Source organism: Chelonia mydas, chromosome 8, assembly GCF_015237465.2.
Source record: "Chelonia mydas isolate rCheMyd1 chromosome 8, rCheMyd1.pri.v2, whole genome shotgun sequence".
NCBI lineage: Eukaryota > Metazoa > Chordata > Testudines > Cheloniidae > Chelonia > Chelonia mydas.
The window spans coordinates 48,640,660-48,666,910 of NC_057854.1; the positions used below are offsets into that span (position 1 = coordinate 48,640,660).

At 45.0% G+C, this 26,251-nt stretch overlaps 1 protein-coding gene and 1 long non-coding RNA gene across 6 annotated transcripts in view; one reads left to right on the forward strand and one right to left on the reverse strand.

Annotated features, from left to right (window-relative positions):
* Positions 1 to 3,904, reverse strand: part of LOC122461552 — a 21,629-nt gene extending 17,725 nt beyond the window's left edge. Inside the window, exon 1 of the long non-coding RNA XR_006283500.1 lies at positions 3,291 to 3,904. This is a non-coding gene — a long non-coding RNA (uncharacterized LOC122461552). The remainder of the gene's footprint in view (positions 1 to 3,290) is intronic.
* On the forward strand, positions 3,878 to 26,251 carry LOC102946101 (calcyclin binding protein). 5 transcript variants are annotated; one of them, XM_037907758.2, is made up of 7 exons: positions 4,975 to 5,245; positions 12,020 to 12,074; positions 16,215 to 16,410; positions 19,042 to 19,138; positions 19,695 to 19,794; positions 22,349 to 22,443; positions 25,920 to 26,251. In XM_037907758.2, exons 1-7 carry the CDS (start codon positions 5,121 to 5,123, stop codon positions 26,077 to 26,079), a joined length of 828 nt encoding a protein of 275 aa, XP_037763686.1. In that variant the 5' UTR covers positions 4,975 to 5,120; the 3' UTR covers positions 26,080 to 26,251. The 5 variants fall into 5 exon arrangements, with proteins under 5 accessions (XP_037763690.1, XP_037763686.1, XP_043377508.1 ...); XM_037907761.1 differs by lacking the exon at positions 4,975 to 5,245 and adding an exon at positions 8,941 to 9,001; XM_043521572.1 differs by lacking the exon at positions 4,975 to 5,245 and adding an exon at positions 9,610 to 9,716.

The window sequence follows — 26,251 nt, forward strand, 5'->3', positions numbered from 1 at the left end:
CGCATCTGCACATAGTAGTCAAGATTTGGGCATACCATGGATTTATATACAGGGAATATATTTTCTGTCTTATCTATCCCTAATGATTCACAACATTCTGTTTGCTTTTTTGACTGCCACTGCACATTGAGTGGATGTTTTCAGAAAACTATCCACAGTGACTCCAAGATCTCTTTCTTGAACGGTAACAGCTAATTTGGACCCATCATTTTATATGTATAGTTGGGATTATGTTTTCCAATGTGCATTTCTTTGCATTTAGCAACGTTTAATTTCATCTGCCATTTTGTTGCCCAGACACCCAGTTTTATGAGATCCCTTTGTAACTCTTCACAATCTGCTTTGGACTTAACTATCTTGAGTAGTTTTGTTTCATCTGCAAATTTTGCCACCTCACTGTTTATCCCTTTTTCCAGATCATTTATGAATACGTTGAACAGTACTGGTCCCAATACAGTCCTCTGGGATGCACACCACTATATTTACCTCTCTCTGTTCTAAAAACTGGCCATTATTCCTACCGTTTCCTATCTTTTAACCAGTTACTGACCCATGAGAGGACCTTCCTTCTTATCCCGCTAAACTTCTTACTTTGCTTAAGAGCCTTTGGTGAAGGACCTTATCAAAGGCTTTCTGAAAAATCTAAATATAGTAGAACCTCAAAGATGCGAACACCAGAGTTACGGACTGACTGGTCAATTGGACACCATGTGAAACTGGAAGTAACCAATCAGGCAGGAGCAGAAACCAAAAAATAAAAAAAGCAAGTATCATAGTGTGCTTCTATTGCGTACCACACTGTGCCTACATTGCATCTTAAAGGTAGGCACATCTGGGCCTCTGTTATGCTGTCTTCGAAAAGTTTCCATGCAGCTTGCAGTTATTTCACTTTTGGCAATGTACCTTTTAATTTCTGTTTATCTAACTTCCTCATTTTTGTGTAGTTCCCCTTTTTGAAATTAAATGCTACCATGGCGGACTGCTGTGGTGTCATCACCCCCACAGGGATGTTAAATTTAATTATATTATGGTCACTATTACCAAATGGTTCAGCTATAGTCACCAGATCCTGTGCTCCATTTAGGACTAAAGCATTGCCTCTCCTCTTGTGGGTTCCAGGACTAGCTGCTCCAAGAAGCAGCCATTTAAGATGTCAAGAAACTGTATCTCTGCATCTCATCCTGAGGTGACATGTACCCAATCAATATGGGGATAATTGAATTCCCCCATTATTTTTGTAGCCTCTCTAATCTAATCTAAAAAAAAAAAAAAAAGGAGTACTTGTGGCACTTTAGAGACTAACCAATTTATTTGAGCATAAGCTTTTGTGAGCTACAGCTCACTTCATTGGATGCATTATGCTCAAATAAATTTGTCAGTCTCTAAGGTGCCACAAGTACTCCTTTTTTTTTTTTTTTGCGGATACAGACTAACACGGCTGCTACTCTGAAATCTAATCTTTCTGAGCATTTTGCAGTCAGTATCACCATCCTGGCCAAGTAGTTGGTAATATAGCCCTACTGCTATATTCTTATTATTCGAGCATGGAATTACTATCCATAGAGATTCTATGTCATAGTTTGGTTCAGCTAAGATTTTCACTTCATTTGACTCTTCGCTTTTTTACACATACAGCACCACCCTCTCGCCTGCCTGACCTGTTCTGTCAGTCCGATATATTTCGTACCCTGGTATTCCTGTGTCCCATTGCTTATCCTCATTCCACCAACTTTCTGCGATGCCTATTATATTATTTAATACCAGGCACTCAAGTTCACCCACCTTATTATTTAGGCTTCTAACATTGGTATATAAAAAAGAAAAGAAGGACTTGTGGCACCTTAGAGACTAACAAATTTATTTGAGCATAAGGTTTCGTGAGCTACAGCTCACTTCATCAGCTGCATTCAGTGGAAAATACAGTGGGGAGATTTATATACACAGAGAACATGAAACAATGGGTGTTACCATACACACTATAACGAGAGTGATCAGGTAAGGTGAGCTATTACCAGCAGGAGAGCGGGTGGGCGGGAGGGGGAACCTTTTGTGGCGTTCTGTTATTTTCTTTGTTGGGCCCGTCCTGTAGTAGGTAACTTCTGGGTACTCTTCTGGCTCTGGTCAATCTGTTTCTTCACTTCAGCAGGTGGGTACTGTAGTTGTAAGAACGTTTGATAGAGATCTTGTAGGTGTTTGTCTCTGTCTGAGGGGTTGGAGCAAATGCAGTTGTATCGTACAGCTTGGCTAATGCCATTAGCCATCACCTTCAGCCCCCAACTAAAACCTCTCCAACACATCATCAAGGATCTACAACCTATCCTGAAGGACGACCCATCCCTCTCACAGATCTTGGGAGACAGGCCAGTCCTTGCTTACAGACAGCCCCTCAACCTGAAGCAAATACTCACCAGCAACCACACAACAGAAACACTAACCCAGGAACCTATCCTTGCAACAAAGCCCGTTGCCAACTATGTCCACATATCTATTCAGGGGACACCATCATAGGGCCTAATCACATCGGCCACACTATCAGAGGCTCATTCACCTGCACATGTGATATATGCCATCATGTGCCAGCAATGCCCCTCTGCCATGTACATTGGCCAAACTGGACAGTCTCTACGTAAAAGAATAAATGGACACAAATCAGACGTCAAGAATTATAACATTCAAAAACCAGTCAGAGAACACTTCAATCTCTTTGGTCACTCGATTACAGACCTAAAAGTGGCAATTCTTCAACCAAAGAAAATTCAAAAACAGACTCCAAGGAGAGACTGCTGAATTGGAATTAATTTGCAAACTGGATACAATTAACTTAGGCTTGAATAAAGACTGGGAGTGGATGGGTCATTACAAAAAGTAAAACTATTTCCCCATGTTTATTCCCCCCCCCCCCCCCCCCCCTCAGACGTTCTTGTTAACTGCTGGAAATGGCCCACCTTGATTATCACTACAAAAGGTTCCCCTCCCTCCTGCTGGTAATAGGCTCACCTTACCTGATCACTCTCCTTACAGTGTGTATGGTAACACCCATTGTTTCATGTTCTCTGTGTATATAAATCTCCCCACTGTATTTTCCACTGAATGCAGCCTATGAAGTGAGCTGTAGCTCACGAAAGCTTATGCTCACATAAATTTGTTAGTCTCTAAGGCGCCACAAGTACTCCTTTTCTTTTTGGGGATACAGACTAACACGGCTGCTACTCTGAAACCAATTGGTATATATGCACTTCAAAAAACTGTCTAGGGCTAAACTGTCTCTAGGGCTAAAGGTGCTCACGTACCTTCCTCGGGCTACTGGTCCATGACAGCTGCAGTCACCAGCGCCCACCCAGCAGGGGCGAACCAGCTGTCAGCTGTTGAGGGCGGAGGAAGAGCCCCATAGGAAGGGGGCAGCGAGCGCGGCGACGCGGGAGCCTAACCGGGTCTAAGGACGCTGCCGCCCGGGCCGGTACCTGAACAACACCGTCCTGCGCGGCCCCTCTGCCGCACAGCGCCGGCTCCCCCGTCCCCCGCGGCGAGAGCGGGGCTCCTCACCCCTTTCCTCTGAGCGGCCATTGGCCAACCAAGAGCGACCCCCAGTGCTCCGCGCAGAGCAGAGACTCGCCAGGGCTGCTGTGGCAGTCACCAGCTGAAGGGGGATGGGGGTGGAACTGGGACACAGCCCCCCCGGGCGGCAACGGTAGAGCCGGAGCCCCCTGACCAGAGGCGCCCGCCTCCCCGAGGCGAACACCCCTTAACGCTGCCCGGGCGGCGCCTCAGCTAGGCTGTCTCCCTGGAAACGTCGCGCCTTTGATAGCCCCGCCCACTCCGTTCCCGCTCGCAGGGCGCACGGCGATAAAATGGCCGCCGAGCGCCTACGCCAGCTCTGCAGTGGGACCTTCTAGGACGCCCGGACTCCCGCGAACTCTATGCCTCTTCCTGCTGGGAGCGAGAAGGGGCGTGGTTTATGCGGCTCTAGTCGCTAAGGGGTGTGGTTCGGGCTCGGGCTCCTGCTCTCAGGCGGAAGCCTGGGATCGTTACTAGGGGGCGTGGCGGACGGGGGCTCCGGAAAGTTCCAGAGGGGCGGGGCGGGAGCAGGCGCTGCTGCCGCTGCGACTGTGTGAGTGTCAGACTGCCCCTCCCCCCAGATCGGCTTCAGCTCGTACGGAGCGGACACCGCAGCATAGCATCCCCGATATGGCGTCTGCGCGGGAGGAGGTGAGGGGAGGGGCGCGCGGGAAGTGGGTCTTGGCGGGGCCCGGCGGAGGGCGTAGTGCCCGGGGGTCGGGTCTTGCAGGGTGTGGGGGGCGCTGCGTCCGGGGGGGTGGGTCTTGCAGGGTGTTGGGAGGCACAGTGCCCGGCGGGGGCAGTCTTGCAGGGAATGGGGGGGGGCACAGAGCCCCGTGGAGGGCTGGTCGGGGCAGGTCTTGCTCCTGCCCTCGGGCCAGCTGGCTGGGCTCTGTTACCCCTTCCTGGAAGCATGCCCCCCCCCCGTGCCCCAGCATGCCCTGCCACTGCTCCTTGTGCACGGGGGGCTCAGCCGGGCGCACACACACGGGCTCTGGGAGGGCCACACCCCATAGTTCTCTCCTGCGAGCACAAGAAATATGGCAAATGCGTGGTACCCTGCCTGCCTTCTGAGCTACTGGGCACTCGGCCCTGCTGGCCCTCCAGCCTCGAATTGGTGGCCCCGCAGGCTGCCTGGCTGAGCGACTTCCTGTGTGATTAGGCATTACCATGTGCTCCCTTGAGCTGCCGTTTAAATGGAAGGGTTTGGGTCTGGCCCTATTCCTACGGGAGTCAGGGTCCTGTCTCCCCCCCCCCGCCCCCCACCTTCCACTTAATGCCCCTGCAGCTGCTGGTCCTTCCCTGCTGCAGCTACTCAGGCTGCCTGCTCTATCCCAGAAAGAGAAGAAAGTACCTCTGGCTGCCCTTGCCATTTCTCCCAGTGCCTGCCCTGCTTCCCTGCCTGGCTGTGGGAGCCCCACAGAGAACAGCTGGGAGCTCTGGCTCCAAGGGGAGTGCCTTGGAAAGGATGGCTCTCCTCCCCCACAGAGGAAATAGAGGAGAAGCTCCCTGAATCTGCCCCAGCCCCGGTACACGTTAGCTTGTTCCAGCTGCCTGTGGTCCACATGGTACATATCCAGTTGGAGATAGTTGGGGTACACTATGATTCCAGCCACTCCTTCATGGCACCTGCACCAGGGTGTGAAGAAGGAAGCATAGGACTGGCTATGCTGACTCTATACCCCTTAAGGTAAGTCCAGTACCTTACAACTTTTCAAAGCTAGAAACTGGAACTTTGTGCCATTAGAAGGGGGAAATTGACACCTTTTTCCAGTGTGGGACACAGTGGAATGTAATGGTTGTAACTGTTCTGAAGATAAAAGGCATTGTATTAGTGCTTCACTAAGTAGTATTAACCCATTGCCCTTTAACCCTCCTCCAGTCCAGCTTCTCTTAGATACTTAACAGCTTAGTACCCCCATAGGAGGGGTTCTTTTCCCATTCTCCTCTCCTCTGAGTGCTCCAAAAAGAATGGAGGAACAAAAGATGTAATTACTTATCTGTAATTCAGTTTCTTTGAAAGTATTATCTTGCACAGGTCTCACTGCTGGTCTCTGCTCCCTGGCATCAAACAAGTGGAATTCCCTACTCTAAAGATGTTTTTTCTAGGCCCACAGGGGTAGTTGTAGCAGGTAGGAAGGTGTGGTCTTGTGCTACTATGGAGCTTAACCATTGCACTTAAACCTTTCCATTAAGTTCCGGACTTGGAGTCTGTCTACACAGGGGAATTTACTGGAATAACTATCCTGATCTATTTGAGCATAAGCTTTCATGATCTACAGCATCCGATGAAGTGAGCTGTAGCTCATGAAAGCTTATGCTCAAATAAATTTGTTAGTCTCTAAGGTCTCCCTTTTCTTTTTTCAAATACAGACTGACACGGCTGCTACTCTGAAACCTATCCTGGTCTAGTTATACTTATCCTGTTGATGGCCCAAAACTGAATGATGGGATGGGATGGGATGGGGTTGACTCTAGAAGGCAAAAGCGCTTGGGCTCCCCAACTTTGGAAGGAGGATCTGCCAGGCAGAGACCAAAGCAGGATTCTTCCCTAGAGGCAGAGTCCAAGCAATAGTTCTTTGTAAATGTATGGAGTGAAGAGCAGGCACGCAAGGCTGTTTTGCATAAGTCTACAACAGAAGCATCCCTGAAGCAATCAGTAGCCCTGCTTTTCCTTGTCTCGGACAGAATGAACCTGGAGATTGCAATGGCCTGGCCAGCCTAAAGCTTAGCAACCTGAAATGCAGTCAGCCATTTAGACATGGTCCTCCTAATGACAAGGTTGTGTAAGGAACTGATATCAAAACAATGTCCAGTGGCTTAGCTATGGTAAGTATCTTTTTGCTGCATCGGTTTTCCCCTTTCCACCCAGTTAAGCAGGCGGGGGCAAGACTCTTCATCCTCTTAGCATATTGTTCAAAGAAAGCACATAGTTTGGGTTTGAACTCAAAACACCTTGAGCTGAAGCTGGGTGTGATGCCCTCTACGTGTGCCCAAAATAAAGAACCAGACCATGGCACCAACATTCTTTAAGGCCCAGCATCCTTTTGGACAGGCTGGATTTGATTTAAATCATGGTTTAAATCACTAGTCAGGAAGACTGTTTAATCATGGATTTCTACATAAAAGTGCATTCTTGTTGGTTGTTATAACCTTAATACATATTCTTCACAACTCGGAGGGAGATGTAGGTTTCATTTTTAGAAGGTACACACTATACATTTTTAAAGCGATGTTCCTTTCATCATCTTCAGCAATGTTGTTTCATTCAGGCAACCATGCCTTGCCTTTCTTTGTTGCACTGTTTGCATTTTGCACACATGCCTGTCTTACCCACAGGTAGAGGAACTTCATTAAAATATTCTCAAGCTGGGGCTCTTATGGCCTGCTGCCATTATAGGTTTTCCCTTCCAGTGAGAGAATGATATGGTAGATCTCAAATCAATGAAGGCTACACTCAGAAAGACCTCAAGACTTCTGGAATATGCTGCTCAAACAGTTTCACTTTTGTTTTCCACTGCCTGTCCCTCCCTTCTCACATTTTATCTCCAGACTTCTTCTCCTTGTCCAGATCTATTCCAGCCCCAACAATCTTCTATTCATTGAACTTTTTGAAACTTTGCACTTCTATAGAGAGGTAAGGGATTGCCTCTGTGTACACAAATTTGCAGAGGGACAATAGGGTTGAGGTCTGTTATTTCCCACCTCTATATATAATGTATATTGATTTATTTTAAAAACATTTTTGCTGTTAACAAGCATGTTATCTCTGGAGACACAAATCCACAATTTGAGAACTGTAAAACTAAGCATTTCTGATGGTATCTTCTAGACTGAGCACTGAAGTCCCATTGGGTAGATAAAAAGATTAACCTAAATAATCTATACAGAAGCCCCTGGAGCCCCATCCGATTGGGTCCCTAATCCTATTGGAACTCATTTACAAAACTTTTCTTAAACATTACATTAATATAGTATCTCATACTATAGAATTTATAATTCCTATTCCATGATGAGATGTCTTTGAGCTATAATGTATCTAGCTGTATATAGGTTTTTTCCTCAAAGCATTTTATATAAAACAAATCCAACTTTAGAAAAAAAAAATTTAAATGATTTTTATCCACCTGCTTTTAGAACTGCTGGGCCTGTGGTGGCCAAAAGGCCATGGTATCACTGAAATCAAAAAGGCTGAACATGACCTGACTAGAAGGCACAGAGAAAGATAACTGGAGCAGTCATAGTCATGATGTGCTGATGAGCCAGAGCCACATAAGTATGACTAGGGATCTGGGGGGTTTTTGGTTATTTTTTTAGGGATGTCAAGCAATTAAAAAAACTGTGATTAATTGGGCGACTAATCTCACTGTTAAACAATAGAATACCATTTAAATATTTTGATTTCTACATTTTCAAATACATTGATTTCAGTTACAACACAATACAAAGTGTACAGTGTACAAATATTTGTGCTGTAAAAAACAATAGTTTTTCAATTCACCTAAGCGATTGCATTACAGTACCTGTATCATGAAAGTTGAATTTACAACTGTAGAATTATGTACAAAAAATAACTGCATTCAAAAATAAAACAATATAAAACTTTGGAGTCTACAAGTCCGCTCAGTCCTACTTCTTATTCAGCCAATTGCTCAGACAAACACGTTTGTTTACATTTGCAGTAGATAATGCTGCCCGCTTCTTGTTTACAGTGTCACCTGAAAGTGAGAACAGACGTTCACATGGCACTGTTGTAGCCAGTGTTGCAAGATATTTATGTGCCAGATGCGCTAAACTTCATATGTTCTTTCATCTTCAACCACCATTCCAGAGGACATGCATCCATGCTGATGATGGGTTCTGCTCGATAACGATCCAAAGCAGTGCAGACTGACGCATGTTCACTTTCATCAGCTGAGTCAGATGCCACCAGCAGAAGTTTGATTTTCTTTTTTGATGGTTTGGGTGCTGTAGTTTCCACATCAGAGTGTTGCTCTTTTAAGACATCTGAAAGCATACTCCACATGCTGTCCCGATCAGATTTTGGAAGGCACTTCAGATTCTTAAACCTTGTGTCGAGTGCTGTAGCTATCTTTAGAAATCTCATATTGGTAACTTTTGTGTTTTGTCAAATCTGCAGTGAAAGTGTTCTTAAAACGAACAACATGTGCTGGGTCATCATCTGAGATTGCTATAACATGAAATACATGGCAGAATGTGGGTAAAACAGAGCAGGGGACATACTATTCTCCCCCAAGGAGTTCAGTCAAAATTTAATTAACGCATTTTTTCTTTTTTTTAACTAGCATCATCAACATGGAAGCATGTCCTCTGGAATCATGGCCGAAGCATGAAAGGGCATACAAATGTTTAGCATATCTGGCACGTATATACCTTGCAATGCCAGCTATAAAAGTGCCATGCAAACGCCTGTTCTCACTTTCAGGTGACATTGTAAATAAGAAGCAGCGCTGCATTATTTCCTGTAAATGTAAACAAACTTGTTTCTCTTAGCGATTGGCTGAACAAGTAGGAGGACTGAGTGGACTTGTAGGCGCTAAAGTTTTACATAGTTTTTTGAGTGCAGTTATATAACTTACATTTGTAAGTTGCACTTTCACGATAAAGAGATTGCACTACGGTACTTGTATTTTTCAATTCACCTCATACTATTTTTTCATTTTTACAGTGCAAATACTTGTAATAAAAAGAAAGTGAGCACAGTACACTTTGTATTGTGTTGCAGTAGAAATAAATATATTTGAAAGTGTAGAAAAATATCCAAAATATTCTATTTAAGTGTGATTAAAACTGATTAATTGCTATTAATTTTTTGAGTTAATCACGTGAATTAACCACGATTAATTGACAGCGCTAGGGTTTTTTTTAAGTTGGCTGAGGTGTCGGGTTTCAAAGCTAAAATTTAAAACAGTAGATTTCCTAATTTGATAAACGTTAATCAATATTGGAATGGAGTTTAATTAGGATAACCCCTCCTTTATTGAGTCTGGGGAGTGCTAGCTCACTAACTTCAATGCCAGGTTCTTTTCAGGGTTATTTTTATCTTGAATGCTACTCTTCAGATCAGGATACTTAGGCTATGTCTACACGGCGCACCTTCGAACAGCGTGGCTGGGCTGCTACAGCCACCCCATTGTAAGGTACGCAGCGTAGCCATTCTTTATTGCCAGGAGAGAGCTTTATTGTGCTTTAAGTAATTTTCCAAAAAGGATACCCTTGTCTTAAGGCGCTCTTATGAATATGGTTCCTGTTCTTTCCAATGTTTGGTTTGAATTGGACAAGTTTAAAACATCAAAAGGAATTGCTAAAAGTTATTGTTTGATGTTCTCTAAGGCCAATATGCTTGGACTTACAAAGGAGAAACATACAGCTAGCATTACTTAGTTAAAATCCAAAATATGGTTACTTGAGGTCTCAGTAGAAAGTGTAGACTCAACATGAGAACTTTCAGTTACTTACTTTAAAAACAAAGCAAAACTACTATCTCTGGAGCGAGTCTCACCACTTCTCAGTTAACTTGGATAGGGGAGTCTCTTCGTGGGGTTAGTCCAAGCGTCAGTAGTGCTTCTGAATTTTGCAGCTTCTTTTGTGAACTCAGCAAGACTATAGGGTCCCACTTGGTGACCTCAATCTGTATATGCTGTTTCAGGGGCCAGGAGGGGCTCATGCACATGCAATTCTTATTTCTGTTGTCAATTTGCCAGATAGGCTCTTGGATTTGAGTTCTCAGTTTCTCTGCAGTTGCCATTGATATCCAGTAGATGGCATCAGTGTATAAAACATTTCTTTGATATTTTTCATAATGGAGGCTTCTTTCATTCATTTCAAGGTCTATATTTCGGTAATTTTCTGTATTATCCAGACGTTCCCCTTTAAGTAATTTATTTTAATATTTCAAGGCTATATACAGGTGCTTCTTTCAATATTCTTTTCCTTCTTGTGCCATACAATTCATATCCCTTCTATAGGGTCACTATCACTTAGAGCAGAAGTGGGTAAACTGTGGCCCACATCTGGCCCTCAGGACAGTCTTGCCCGGTCCCTGAGCTCCAGGCCAGGGAGGCTATTCCCCAGCCCCTCCCCTGCTCTTCCCCCTCTCCCGCAGCCCCGTCGGCAGCATGGCTTGCACCCACCCACCTCCCGGACTTTCCAATAAGCCTGTCCCGCTGCTCTGAGCGGCATGGGAAGGGGAAAGGGGGTGGTCAGGAGACAAGGAGTGGGGGGGGGTTGGATGGGGGTGGGGGAGTCCCAAGGCGGGGGTAGTTAGGGGACAAGGAGCAGGGGGTGGATGTATTGGGGGTTCTGAGGGGGGCAGGAAGTGGGAGGAGGCAGGGACCAGGCTGTTTGCAGAGGCACAGCCCTCCATACCATTTCACAACCCTGATGTGCCCTCAGGCCAAAAAGTTTTCCCACCCCTGACTTAAAGGAGGGATAGCTCAGTGGTTTGAGCATTGGCCTGCTAAACCCAGGGTAGTGAGTTCAATCCTTGAGGGGGCCATTTAGGGATCTGGGCCAAAAATTGGGGATTGGTCCTGCTTTGAGCAGGGGGTTGGACTAGATGACCTTCTGAGGTCCCTTCCAACCCTGATATTCTATGATTCTATGAAAGTAACAAAATTCCACAGAGTTTGTCACTCACTAGTGGAGTGAGTCTCTCTCCCCGCATCTGGCGCCCTCTGCTGATAGCTGCAATAGTGGTCAGTCTCTTTCTGTGACTTGGCCCTCCAGCCAGGTCACAGTTTAGTCCACTCTTTCCAGGGAAAGAAAGTCCAACAGAAAACTGTCTTAACGCCCTCACAAAAGGATCATCTACCCCACTTCTGGGCCCCATGGTTTTCACACTCTTCTCTCTAGGCTTTCCACTGTTTCTCTCTTTCTCAGGGGTCTCTCCCTTGGAATCCCTGTAAAAAATATACAAATTAAAGCCAATTTCTGCCCTCCTTCAGTTTGACCTCTCATCCCTGCTGATCTGTTCCTCAACAGAGCACCTCCCTGGGTTCTCTCCTGGTAGTCCAAATCCTGTCCTTTTATTAGGGCTCACCACTGGAGCCTGCTCCACTCCCATACCCTGCTTAGTTAGTCCCTCACCTGGTCTCTTACCAGACTTCGCCACATAGGAAAGGATCCCAGGGTATGTGCTCTTGCTCTCTCAGCTTTCCCTTCATAACCTTTCTACTCTGAGTTCTTCACTTTCTACAAGCAACTCCTTTCTTCTCTCAACTTCCTGCCTTTATAATTGCTCCTCCCCAGCTGGGCTTCATCCTCAGTTAAGTCTAGCCCATTCTCCAGGTGCAGGCTGGTATATAAATTGGCTTCTCAGGCCCACATTAACTCTTTCACAGCCTGTGAGGGGTACATACCCCATCAAGTTTCTCTCATTTTAGTGAACATAGTCCATATGTTCTTTAGTTATATTTAATACCTTTCATTTCACATCTTACAGGGCTTACACTCGAAAAAGAAACATTGTGAAGGAACAAGTTAACCTCAAACAGCGAGTGAGTGCCTTTGATTCATAAAGCGGACAAATATACAACTTTTAATTTGGGGTGAAGGCTAGTTGGTTTGGATTTCTTGGTATATCAGGCATTTTGTCACAATTGATCTTTGGTTTGTACTGGGGTCAACTAACTAGTTATTTCTAGTTTGCTTACCTCCTATATAGTTTCTATACTCATCTATGGTTCTTGATTAACACATAAGAGGAGATGATAGAGCACTTTGAACAGGACATGAAGTTATTCTTGTCTCTCTCCTTAGCTCGACCAAAAGAAGTAGGAGTCACTGCTTTAAGTAGCTGGAAGACTCTTTTCCAGGGGAATGTGTACTTCAACTTCAGCTTAATTGATGGTCCTCAGGCAAGCGTCCCATATGTTGGGATGGACATATTGATTTCTATTGTCTTTAGCTCTAAGTGGAATTTTGGAATATGCTTTGGGGTGACTAGTTGCAATCTTAGTTGTCATGGAGGAAAAACTACTTGTCTGCATTTTAAGATCTGATCCTTCAGAACCTACCAGTAATAGAACAGTTGCTGTGTGTCCCACTGGAAAAAGCTGTCAGTTTTCCCCCTTCTATTGGCACAAAATTCCAAATTCTACCTTGGAAAGGTTGTATGGTATTGGACTAACCATGTTGCTGGTCCAAGATTGAATATTGTCTGTCTTGTATCTTAAAGCAGTGTAACTTTTGCAGGGGAATTTCACATCTGAGAAATGGTTAGAACTGAGGAACCACTTCTCCAGTAGGTTGATTTTTACAGCTGCTGTTTGAAAGTGCTCAGGTGGTTAAAATAAGTGTCCCAAAAAAAATTTAGTTGGCAGAGTGCAGGTGAGATGGCCAGCAATGCAGGATAAATAGTTACCATATGTTTCTGAAATTTATCATGTGGGTATCACCATGATCTCTCTCTCTGTATTCATTTTTTTCTTTAATAAATTAAGTAGTTAAATAAGGTAAAAATCTTAAATAAAACAAACTGTGCCACAGAATCTCTGTGGATAGAAATTCCATGTTTGAGTATAGCAGTAGGACTATACTACTTACCACCTGACCAGGATGCTGACAGTGACTGTGAAATGCTAAGGATGGTTGAAGATGTTACACAAGCAGAAAGCTCCATTGCATGGATCCGATGAAGTGGGTTTTAGCCCACAAAAGCTTATGCTCAAATAAATTTGTTAGTCTCTAAGGTTTCACAAGTACTCCTAGTTCTTTTTGCTGATACAGGCTAACATGGCTACCACTCTGAAACCAATAACAGTGGGTGATTTCAGCTATCTTCATTTGACTGGGTAAATATCACTTCTGGGAGTGGTGCAGAGATAACATTTCTAGGCACCATAAATGACTGCCTAGAGGAGCAGCTACTCCTGGAACCCACAGGGGGAGAGACCATTCTAGATTTAGTCCTAAATGAAGTACAGGATCTGGTCCAAGAGGTAATTATAGTTAAAGCAATTGGTAATAGTGACCATAATGTAATTACATTTAACATCCTTGTAGGGGGATAATACCAAAAATACCACCATAGTAACACTTAACTTCTAAAAAGGAAACTACACAAAAATGAGAACTCTTGTTAGATGGAAATTAAAAGGTGCTGTCACAAGAGATAAATGCCTGCAAGCAGCAAGGGGACTATTTTTAAAAACACCATAAAAGACACTCAGCCTAAATGTATACCCCAAGTCAGAGAAAACAATAAAAGGACCAAAAGAATCAGCACCAAAAAGGCATCCTTTAAAATTTGGAAGTCAAAACCTACTGAGGATAATAGGAAGGAGCACAAACTCTGGCAGGTTAAATATAATAAGGGAGGCCAAGAAATAAAGACACACAAACTAACAGTAAGAATTTTTTTTACGTATGTTGGAGGAAGGAAGCCTGCCAAATAGGCAGTGGGGGCACTAAATGACAAAGAAGACAACTCCACTGCAAAGAAGCTAAAGTAATTCTTTGTATGGGTCTTCACTGCAGAGGATGTGGGGGAGATATCCACATCAAAGCTGTTCTTTTTGGGTGACAAATGTGAAGTAGTGTCCCACATTGATGTGCCCGTGGAAGAGGTTTTAGAACAAATTGATAAATTAAACAGTAACAAGTCACCAGGACCAGATGGTATTCTCCCAAGAGTCCTGCAGGAGCTCAAATATGAAATTGCAGAACTACTAACTGTCGTATGTAACCGATGATTAACACAAGCCTCTGTACCACATGACTGGAAGGTAGCTAATGTAACTCCAATTTTTAAAAAAAGGCTCCAGAGGTGATCCTGGCAATTACAAGCCAGTCAGCCTAACTTCAGTACTGGGCAAATTGGTAGAAACTATAGTAAAGAACAGAATTATCAGTCACATAGCTGAATGCGATTTGTTGGGCAAGAGTCAACACGGCTTTTGTAAAGGGAAGTCATGACTAAATCAGTTTATTAGAATCCTTTGAGGGTGTCAACAAAGAATGTGTGGATAAGGGTGATTAATCAATATACTGGGATTTTCAGAAAGCCGTTGACAAGGTCCTTCACCTAAGACTCTTAAATAAGTAGTCATGGGATAAGAGGTACTTTCATTGATCAGTAACTGGTTAAAAGACAGAAACAAAGCATAGAAATGGTCACTTTTCATAATAAAGAGAGATTAACAGCATGGCCCCCTAAAGATCTGTTCTGGAACCTGTGCGGTTCAACATATTCATTAATGATATGGAAAATGGAGTGAACAGTGAAATGGCAAAATTTGCAAATGATAAAAAATTATTGAAGATAGTAAAGTCCAAACCTGACTGCAAAGAATTACAGGGGAATCTCACAAAACTGAGTGACTAGGCAACAAAATGACAGATGAAATTCAGCACTGATAAGTGCAAAGTAATGCACATTGGAAAAAGTAATCCCAACTGTACATACAAAATGATGAGTTCTAAACTGGCTGTTACTACTCAAGAAAGATCTTGGAGTCATTGTGGATATTTCTCTGAAAACTTCAGCCCAATGCCCAGCAGCAGTTAAAAATGCTAACAGGATGTCAGGAAGTATCAGGAAAGGGACAGAAAATGCCACTATATAAACCCATGGTGCACCCATATCTTGAATACTGTGTCCAGTTCTGGTCGCCCTATCTCAAAAAGGATATAATGGAACTGGAAAAGGTTCAGAGAAGGACAACAAAAATGATCAAGGATATGGAACATCTTCCATACAATGACAGACTAAGAGGATTAGGGCTCTTCAGCTTAGAAAAGAGACGATTAAGCGGGGATATGATAGAGATCTATAAAATCATGAATGATGTAGAAAAGTGAATAGAGGAGTAGTATTTACTCTTTCACACAATACAGAAACCAGGGGTCACCCGATTAAATTAATAGGCTGCAGGTTTAATACAAACAAGAGGAAATACTTCTTCATATAACACACAATTAACCTGTGGAACTGATTGCCATGGGATTTTGTGATGGCCAAAAGTATAACTGGGTTCAAAAAAGAATTAGATAAGTTCATGGAGTATAGGTTCATCTATGGCTATTAGCCAAGATGGTCAGGTATGTAATCCCATGGTTGGGGGGACCCTAAACCTTTGACTGCCAGGAAGAGAAGACAGGGGTGGAGCTCTCCAAATTGCCCTGTTCTGTACGCTCTGGTATTGGCCACTGTCAGAGACAGGGTAGTAGGCTTGATGAACCATTGGTTCATATCTATGGGAGCTCATATGTTCTTCTTTATTATTTGTATCATAGCACCTAGGAGCCCAGGTCCTGGACCAGGATCCTGTTATGCTAATACAAACACATAAGAAAAAGTCTCTGCCCCCACGAGTAAAAACAACTTAAAACATCTGTTTGGAGTTTTTAAAGGGAAAATGCAAGCTAAACATTGGGAGAAATTTGCAGACTATTGAATAGGGAAGTGGCAATATTCTTGTTGTTCTGCAATATTTAATATTAGACTGGACAAAGCAATATAGGTAGCAGTCCTACATTGGCCCCAGGGTGTGGGGTTGGGATGGACAAGACCTGTTCAGTCATCTAATCCATCTCTAGTTTCTGTGACTGAGATGAGTGAATGGGCTCAGCAGTAAACCTCAGATAAAGAGGCATGTGTCTAATGTACATATATGGTCTTCTATTCTTAAACCCAGCTGGAGAAAGATTTGGAAGAGGTGAAAGAGCTCCTGAAAAAAGCCACAAGGAAAAGAACTCATGATGTCTTGATGGCAGAAAAGTACAAGCTAGAGATCGAAATCAAGAACCAGCCGCCACCCAAGCTAAAAGAAGACACTGTGGAGGAAGAGAAACCACCAGCTGTGGGATACACAGTGAAAATCAACAGTTATGGTAGGATTGCTCTTCCAACCCCACTTCCTGCAGAGCTAAGTGTGACTGGAGTCCCACTGGGCCACACTGAGGTTACTTAATTAGGGCAAACTGCAGAATGGGGCAGACAATCCCCAAAGCTGGTGGTCATTCCAATACTTAGATCCACCAAGCTAGCCACAAAACAGCTTCTGTAATACCTTACTAGTTACCCAGAAGACAAAACACAGTTCCCTAAAGCAACCCAGCCTTGGGCTTCCTACTAGACTGTCAAGTCAAATATGAAAGTTCTGCCAATCCCAAGGGATTGGACATATTACCTCTCAGGTTAATGAATATTTCAAATCTTACCCAAATTCATGCTTGCAGCCAATTCTTATTAACTAAACTAAAATTTATTAAAAAAGAAAAAAGAGAGAGTATTGGTTAAAAGATCATTATACATATAGACATGAGTACAGTTCTGAGATCAGTGTCATAGTAGAGATGGTGAGTTTTAGTGTTGCAAAGAGTTCTTGGTTAAGGCTTGAAGCAGTAGTGGCATAAACTGCTAACTGGTTAAGTCTCTGGTTGCTCCCAAATCATTGGAAGGTCCTCAGTCCCTTGGTTAGAATGTTCCCTTTAGTATAAGTCCATAGTCCAGAAATCAGAGCAGGAAAGAGGCAAAATGGAGATGTTTCCAGGGTCTTTGATAGTTTCTGCCATGTGGAGGGAAACCCATTGTTTCAAACAAAGCCCTCCGCACAGTTTGTGGGGGAAAATATAGGTAACAAGATGGAATTTAGGGTCATGATGTAGTCACATGGCCTTGCATGCTTTGCTGAGTTATAGCAGAGGCCATTACCCATACTCTAGTTAGGACGTTCACATGAAAGTCCATCAGGTGTAGATAGGGTTGCCAGGCATCCGGTTTTCAACCAGAATCCCTGGTCAAAATGGGACCCTGGCAACTCTGGTCAGCACAGCTGACCAGGCCACTAAAAGTCCAGTTGCCTGCAACGGCCAGCACTGTGCGGCTCCTGGAAACTGCTGGCATGTCCCTCCGACTCCTTGGCACAGGCACTGCCCCAAGAGCTGGTTCCACAACTCCCATTGGAGCTCCCAGTGCCTCCTGGCCGCCCCCCATCCCACTCCCCAATACCCTGCCCCAGCCCTGAGCCCCCTCCTGCACTCTGAACCCCTCATTTCTGGCCTACGCCCCCAGCCCAGAGCCTGTACCCCCTCCCACAACCCAACCCCTGCCCCAGCCTGGTAAAAATGAATGAGGGAGGAGGCAGGTGGAGTGAGCAAGGGTGGGGCCTCGGAGAAGGGCAGAGCAGGGGGCGGGACAAGTTCTGTTTTCTGCAATCAGAAAGTTGGCAACCCTAGATGTGGATAGGCGTCTTCCGTGGTCCATTGTGAGTTAAGTGTTCCTTGATGGGCCATTCAACTTGAATAGTCTCTTCACAATGTGCTGCCTAAATACCTTGTGGGTATTACCCAGAAGCAAACACATTTGAAATACAGGTATAGAGACAATATTCATAACTTTAGATATAAAAATGATGCATGCATACAAATAGGATAATCATATTAAGCAAATCATAACTTTTCCATATACCCTTTACATGACATACTTTGTACAAGATTATTGCTACCATTGTTCTATAATTGCAACAAATGATTCACGTGGTCATACTTTAATCATATAACATCACACTAAGATTAATGATGTAAATGGAACCAAGCATTAGTGCCAGCTGGTGGTTAACTGTTAACTCAGTTTGTCACTCATACTCACTCTGTGTGTGTGTGTGTGTGTGTGTGTGTGTGTTTAAATTACAGGGATGATAATTGCCCAGTATGGGCATTGTGTTTTAAAGATGGGAGGGGTTAAGGGATCCCAAGAGCTCTGGCTCCAAAGCAAAAATAAGCCTCTATCCAGCCTTATCTGAGGAGGAGCCCCTTTCCTGGCACCAGCAGGAGATCCGGCAGACTAGGTAGCCCAGCAGCTGCCACTGTGGGACGTTCATAGTCTCTTCAGGTTTAGCTGCAGTGTCGGGGGGAGGGTGGCGTGGCAGGTTTAAGCAGTCCCAAATCCTCCAGCATTAATGGGGAGGAAATTACTGGTCTCTGTCCTGCTCACCCCTCACCCCTCCTAATACTTGGCAGATATGAGGGAAAGCGCAGGTGCTCTTCAGTTACAATCTAGGCAAAAGGTGCAGGGAGTGTCCAACATGCTGATCTGTGGAGATAGTGCCCATAGTCCAGCACCCTGCCACAATTGAATAGGGTACTGGGTGAAAGTGGGCATCAAAGGAGGAGGCCAGGAGAGATGTAGCCAAACCTTCCACTCGGCTCTGATCCTGCCCACCCCTTTCCGCTAAGTCAGGCGGAGGTGCCTTACTTCTCCCTGCTGTGGTAGAGTTGCTCTTTGATGCACTATGGGGACCAGGAGAGCAGAGCCCCAAAGGGTATACCTGGCCTCCCCTCTTTTATTCAACCCTTCTTTGAGCAGCTAATGGCTTCCCTCTGAAGGCAGTTGCAGTAATGTATGGCCTATGGTGGAAGGCATGCTCTCTTCTGGGGGAGCTATGGTTGTTTCAGAGGAACACCACTCATGAGCAGGCAGAGGTTTTTTCCAGCCTTCCTATCTGATTTTCTCCCTTTCAGGTTGGGATCAGTCGGATAAGTTTGTGAAGATTTACATCACTTTAAATGGAGTGCAGCAGCTTCCAGCTGAGAATGTGCAGATCCACTTTACAGAAAGGTGAGTCCAGACTGTTGCTATGCCGTACCAGGAAGAACATATTGGAAGAGCTATACCTGAGATTAAGGCCTGTTGTATTGAGTCCTTCTGGGTTAAAATCTTAAATTCTCCAACAATACTTTGGCACATGCACATGTAGCTGTCTTCAGAGGAGCTCAAAGCATTTTACTAATGCTAATTAGGCCGTAAAACACTCTCATAAGGGATGTGTTATTAGCCCCATTTTATGAGTGACAAAACTGAAACACTGCGAGGTTAAGTGATTTGCCCAAGGTCCCACAGCAAGTCTGTGGCGGAGCTATAAAAAGAACTCTGAGCAGGACTTCTGACTTGTAGTTTCTTGTAACCTTTAGACAATAGTCCTTTCAAGGAATCTTCCAATATTGCAATAAGTAGGGAATCAGAAAGTCCTGGATAAACAACAAAAGTTTTGGGGTTCAGTTTCCCAAGGAGTCAGGCTGTATCCCTCTCTTGTTAAGGATCAGTTTGCATAGCACGTATGATAGGGAAGTGAAGTGTGTGCATTCATTATACTCTTTTTCTTTCTCCATTCTAGGTCATTTGATCTGCTAGTGAAGAATCTGAATGGGAAGAATTACTCCATGATATTCAATAACCTTCTGAAACCCATCTCTGTGGAAGGCAGTTCAAGGAAGGTCTGTGTATCTTATCTTTGTACGTACTTATATTAGACCCCCCTCACCATCTGAGTAATCTTAGCCTGATTCAGTAGAATCCTCCAGTTTAGCCGTATAGGATTGCTCTAACCTCAAACCTTCTCTCTTGCTCTCTTCAGCCTCCAAAGGGAAATTGTATTGATGACTTAACGTATTCTGTGGCTGAAAAATTGAATCCTTGCTGCAGAATTGTGTGCCAGAATCTATGCTTTTGTTTTAAAACATCAAGGGACAGATTGTCATAGATATATAGGTGCCTAAAGATGCAGATAGATGCTTAGTGGGATTTTCAAAAGTGCCTAAACACATTAGAGGGTCTGGGCCCTAACTTTCACTGAAATCAATAGGAGTTAAGCACCCAACCTGCTTAGGTGCTTTTGAAAATCCTGTTAAGTGTCTGTGTGCATCTTTAGGCTCCTAAATATCTCTGTGTGTAGCCCTTATGGTTGCAAAGAAAAATTTTCCAAACATGAAGAGAGGGCTTGTCTACACAAACACTTAGTTCATGGCAAGCGGGAGTGTGAGTTTACCCCATGCTAGCCTGCTGTGCACTACCTGTCCAAGTGGACCCTGCTGAGGTGCACTAAGTGTTTGTTAGTATGCTTCGATATATCCTGAACAAACTCTTAGTGCACCTCAGCAGGGTCCAAATGGACACCTAGTGCGCCGCAGGCTAGTGCAGAGTAGATTCACGTCCCAGCTTTCCTTGCCACAAACAAAATATTTGGGTAGACAAGCCCAGAAAGTAACTAGATGCCTGAATCTGTACACAGCCTGAGATAAGAGCTGAGCTACCCCATTTGTGTCAGTGGGATGTTGGCTTTGAAGTTGAATGATAGAAAATATCATTAGCTATTCCAGCATTGATTATCTTAACTTCCAGCTAATGTGCCTATCTGCAAACCCAAATCACCGCTCATACATTCCTATGTGCCAAAAGCCACATATGCCCCATACTTAACTGCCAACATTTGCAGCTTTCCCCAATGATACATATAAGGTGACCAGATAGCAAGTGTGAAAAATTGGGACAGGGGCTGGAAGGTAATAGGCACCTATATAAGACAAACCCCCAAATATCGGGACTGTCCCTGGTCATCCTAGACCAGTGGTTCTCAACCCATTTACCATCGTGGGCTGCATATGTGGCCCACGATGTGTTATGTGGGCCGCATCCAATGCTATCTCTATGGCCCTACAGATGTCACATGGGCCGCAGCTCTGTGCTGATTGGGCCCCAAGCAGCCCGCACTTTGAGAACACTGTTCTAAACATATATAACATAAAAATGTGGGTTGTGGTCCACAATTCTTTACGGCAGTGTAAAATAAATTGAACTTAACATCGGCTTAAATAATGAGGGGATACTCTTGAGATATTCATTTTTCATATTGTATTGAATTAAAAAAAGAGTGAGGTTTTAATTGATCTGAAGCAGAATGCAGGGATCTGATTATAGAATTTAGGTCAAGGTTACAAGGTCAAGGTTAGTACACAGGGTCTTGCTTGTAATTCACTGGGTGCTGCACTGAGGCTTGGTGGTATCTTCAGACTAGCTTTTTATCCCTGGAGATATGGGTTCAAATAGAGTTACCCCTGATTTAAATGTTGTTGTTACTGGACTCTTAAGCCATTTATCCTCATCACAAAATACTGGAATAGTAGAGGGAGGTGCAGATCAGATTAGAAGTGGGTTATGGGTCTGAAGTGGAAAAGCAGAGGCTGTTGAGAATCTAAACTGAGGTGGTTTTTTTGGGTCCTTAAACCAAAATCCACATACTCTTGAAAATGTAAGCTGAGTCCTTGTGTTCGAGTAAAATGTGCAGAGGTGGACTGGCTGGAGTCATAAACTGGGGATGCTACTAGCACAGACCCACAGCAGATAACGTCTTCTAATTCCAGGTGGTGCTAAGTAGTGCTGGGGGTTAGATGGGTGGTGTGCCTGAGTTTCAGGGATCAAAAAGGTTGTATCTGATCATTAATTCTGAGACAGTCCTTAGAAAAGCTCATAGTAATCCTTTTCCCCAGTTTTCCACTGGGGTGTAATATTTATGAATCACCACAGACAGAAACTAGGTATAGGATCTTTAACACTGATTGGTCTCTAGTCCCTCTGACCAGATAAAAAGGCCGTTGACCAGACAGACCACAGCGTTTTCAGGATCTCAAGTATTGTGGGCCAGGCTGCTCCTGCAGTGGGGCTGTGTTTTGGAATTCATAGAGTATTTTCTACCTCCCTTTAATACTGACTGCTGTTAGATATGACTGTGTCCCTTTTAGAGTATTCAAAACAAAGTAACCCTTAGTGCCCCACAGCCAAATACTTAATATTGATTTAAAAATATGTCCCATATAAGAAAAAACTAGCCCAGACAGCAATTCTCTGAGAGAGTTTTGAGCATCCAACAATAGAATAATACCAGAAACTGTTCTGCTACTTTAATTATTGTGGATGCAATGAGTATCTCCTATAATAAGTATCCTTAATTCACCTCTTACCATCAGATTTGTTTTTCTTTGCCTCCCTTTACAGATCAAGACGGACATGATCCTTGTGTTATGTAGGAAGAAACGGGAAGAAAAATGGGATTGCCTGACTCAGGTGGAAAAAGAGAGCAAGGAGAAGGAGTAAGTGTCCCGTCCCTCCCTTCACTCCACCCCAACAATATTGCATTAGTGTCACCTAAGAAAGCAGATGTGTACTGTGACTTTAACATCTCTAAGTCTACACAATGAGAATTATGGTCCAAGGCCTAGCATTTAACCTGTTTTACGGCCTGAGAATTATTTCATAGCTGTTTCCCTGATCTTTGTAATCAACTGATCTGGGGATTGCTTTGGCACTAAAGATTAGTGCCCTGGGAAGGAAGTTGCACTGATTTGCTAAAATCATTCCGCGTTTTGCTGCTTGAATGCTCCAGGTGGGATACAGCTGGTACATCCTTAAATGGTTTTAATAGGATATTGGTGAATGGTGCAGCACAGGAAGTGTGGTGGTGAAGACCAGCAATGAGAGGCTTAAAGTTAACTCTTCTTTAAGCCACATGTTCCTATCTTGGAGGCTGTATTCCTGAATAGGAGCTGCTCTAATTGGGACTAAATGCTCTTAGAGGCTTTTTCCCTGCAGGTGGTAGTGGAATGTTTTCCACATCTCTGTTGATGGCCTCAGGCTCTTTTATGTCCCTCCTTTGTAGCTCGGACCTGCAACCTTTTAAGGAGGAATAAAACAGGAGCCTGTCAGCATTGCCAGCAAATCCTCTGAGGGCTCACTGGTAGAGATTGGGCTTAGCTGCAAAATTTTGATTCAGATCAAAACTACGTTCTTTCTGCATCCGTATCTCATAATTCATGAGCAATTTGTTTCTTCCGTCTGGTGCATGCTGTACAATGGACTGGGTACTGGTCATTGAACATATGTCTCCTGCAATGCAGTACTTTACCACTAAGCCAGCCCTACAAAGGTCTGCACTGACTCCCTGTTCGAGGGGTTAGTCACAATATATAAATCCCTTAAAGTTGCAAGACCCAGCCATTTTGTAGATCAGCTGGGACAATCTTGCTGTCACACTCTAGGGCAGCGGTTCTCAACAGGGAGTCCATGAACCCTTTCACGGGGGCCACGGGGCCCCATGGCTAAAACCCAGAGCCAAAGCCCCAGCAACTCCAGAGGGGCTGAATCCAGGAGCAGTGGGCTTGGAGCCCCAGTCCCTGGAGCCCCAGTGGGGTTGAAGCCGGGAGCAGCTGGGCTGAATTCCTGAGCCCTGGCGCTCCCCATGGGCAGAAGCCCTGAGCCCATGGGCAGAGTTGGAGGGACACGGATGTTACCCCCCCCCGAAGCTACAGAGCAAGAACAGGGCAATCCCGGGGCAGTTCCACACACACACCCCCTCCCTCCACCTCCTCTCGCCACCCACTGGTCAGGTCAGAGGTGAGAAGCCAAAGCTGGGCAGTGTAGGCTAGTGCCATGGAGCAGGCAGCTGTGGCATTCCCTTGTTTCCTGCTTGTGCAGGGAGTTGAAGCTCCTAGCCCCCTTTGCTCACGCAGCTGGTAAGAGCCGCCTGGGCAGGGAGACTTGGCTCCCTGGCTGGCAGAGCCCTTGGTGAATAGGGACTGCAGGGGAGCCCTCCCAGCACACAACCTCTAGCTACCCCATCCCTGCACCCTCAGCTACCCCCTCCCGGCAAACAGCCCCGAGTGACCCCTCTCCCTGCACCCTGAGGTATACCCCTGCTCACACACAGCCCCGAGCTACCCTTCCCCTTGCACCCTGAGCTACCCCTCTCCCTGCACCCTGAGCTATCCACCTGCCCACACAAAGCCCCTAGCTATCCCTCTGCCCGCACGCAGCCCCGAGCTACCCTTCTCCTTGCACCCTGAGCTACCCCCTCCCTGCACCACCCTGAGCTACCTCTCTGCCTGCACACAACCCTTAGCTGCCCCTCTCCCTGAACCGTTTTCAAACTTTTTGAGCTGAGCCCCCCACTTTTGAGTTATAATTTTTGGTTGTGCCCACTCCCCCGCAACCCAAACAGGCGAGTGGCCTTCTGAGGTAACTCAGGGGTGGAGGTGACACTCCCTCCCTGGACCTCCGTGTGTGGACCTGGCTCCAGCCCCACTGGCCCCTGCCCACCGAAAATAGAAGTCAAACTACACCTATGCCCGAACTTCCTCCCTTGCCCAGAGCCTCCCTCTCCCTCACTGAGGCCTGGAGTTTTTATAGCATGTTGTGGGGCCTCCGAAAGAAAAAGATTGAGAACCCCTGCTCTAGGGGTCAACTTTTGAAGACTGGCTCTCGGCATAGAGTCCTGTAACTGGGGAATTTGCTCCCCCTGCTGGTCTAACAGGGCTTGGTTCAACCCTTTACTTTTTAGTTAGCCCTTCAGCTGATTAGTACAGTAGACAAGGGGTTTCAAAGGCAAGATGAGGGGAGAAGCTATGGGGCAGGTTTCCCTATGCTAGCCAGTAAGGGCAATGTATGTGCTTATGGTTTATATTTGTGGTGATATGCAGGTGGTAAAATTGGGTACCAAATAAATCAAAGTAGGTTCCATTTATCACTTGGCTTCTTTAGCAGTGAAACATGTCTTAAGGGGCCAGTCCATTGGTGGTTTAACAGATGTGATCTAGTATAGGCAGGGGATACTTTAGGATTGTCACCTTGGTAGGAGGCTGATTAAGAAGTAAGCTCTTGCACCGACTTCATGGTAACAGCAGAGATTGATTTTTGGTACTTCCTGGATCCAGTGCTATATTTAGTTACCATCTCTATGAACTTAATCTACGCCTGTTTCAAACCCTAATGCCCTCTGCAAGGTTCTTCCTACCCCCCGCCTTACTGAGACATCTCCAACATAATGTCTGTTTGTTTTTATTTTCCACTTAGTCTAGACCAGGGGTCAGCAACCTATGGCACACGTGTCAAAGGAGGCACGGAAGCTGATTTACAGTGGCACTCTGCTGCTGGCCTGGGTTTCCGGCTCCTGGTCCTGGTCACGAGTCCCGGGGGCTTCGTTGCTGGCCTGGGGTCGCAGCCGCTGGCCCTGCTCAGCCCGCTGCCGGCCTGGATGGACGGAACCCCGGGCCAGGAGCGGGCTGAGCAGGGCCGGCAGCGGGGACCCCGGCTGGCAAGGGCCGGTGGCCAGAACCCCAGACTGGCAGCGGCCTGAGCAGCTCAGGCCGCTGCCAGTCTGGGGTTCTGTCCGCTGGCCCCCACCAGCTGCAGCCCCGGTAAGCCTGCTGCCAGTCTGGGGTTCCGTCCACCAGCTCCTGTAAATGTAAAATGTATTATTGCCACACAAAACCTGAAATTATAGTGAATAAATTAAGACTTGGCACACCATTTCTGAAAGGTTGCCCACCCCGGTCTAGACAACGTCCTCTCTTTCTTTTTGAAGATGCCAAGCTCAGAGGACTCAGCTTGAGACTCCATAACACCCTTTCCCAAAACTCAAGGCAAAATTCTACAAAATACCAATTTTTTGCATAAGAATTGTTAAAGCATTTAAAGTTTGGCAGAGAATTGTTACAAATGACTGAGGCTCCTAGGTATTATGATTAGTAATACAATGATAAGCTTGTTTCATGCATATCCACCTGTCTTACAGGAAAGCCTCCTATGACACCTCAGACCCTGGTGAGGGGCTGATGAACCTTCTCAAAAAGATGTATGCGGAGGGAGATGATGAAATGAAAAGAACCATTAACAAGGCCTGGGTTGAAAGCAGAGAGAAACAAGGCAAAGGGGATATACCTTTAGATATTTGAGACTACTCCAAAGGCTGCCTTGACACGGACCTTCCATATGAGACTTTTGCTGTGCTGCAGAGATCAGTTCTACAAGTGCATTGTTTACACAACCTTCTTCCAAGCAAAGACACTTACCTGTTTTCCATTTCAGGTTGGAGAAAATATTTAAATAAAATACCCTTATAAAGCA

Excerpts from the sequence above, each read along its gene's own strand:
- LOC102946101 (XM_037907758.2), top strand. The coding sequence starts at position 5,121 with ATGGTACATATCCAGTTGGAGATAGTTGGGGTACACTATGATTCCAGC. Across the intron at positions 12,075-16,214 it reads AAGTTAACCTCAAACAGCGA|CTGGAGAAAGATTTGGAAGA; the intron begins GTGAGTGCCTTT and ends TCTTAAACCCAG. Across the intron at positions 22,444-25,919 it reads AAAGAGAGCAAGGAGAAGGA|GAAAGCCTCCTATGACACCT; the intron begins GTAAGTGTCCCG and ends CCTGTCTTACAG.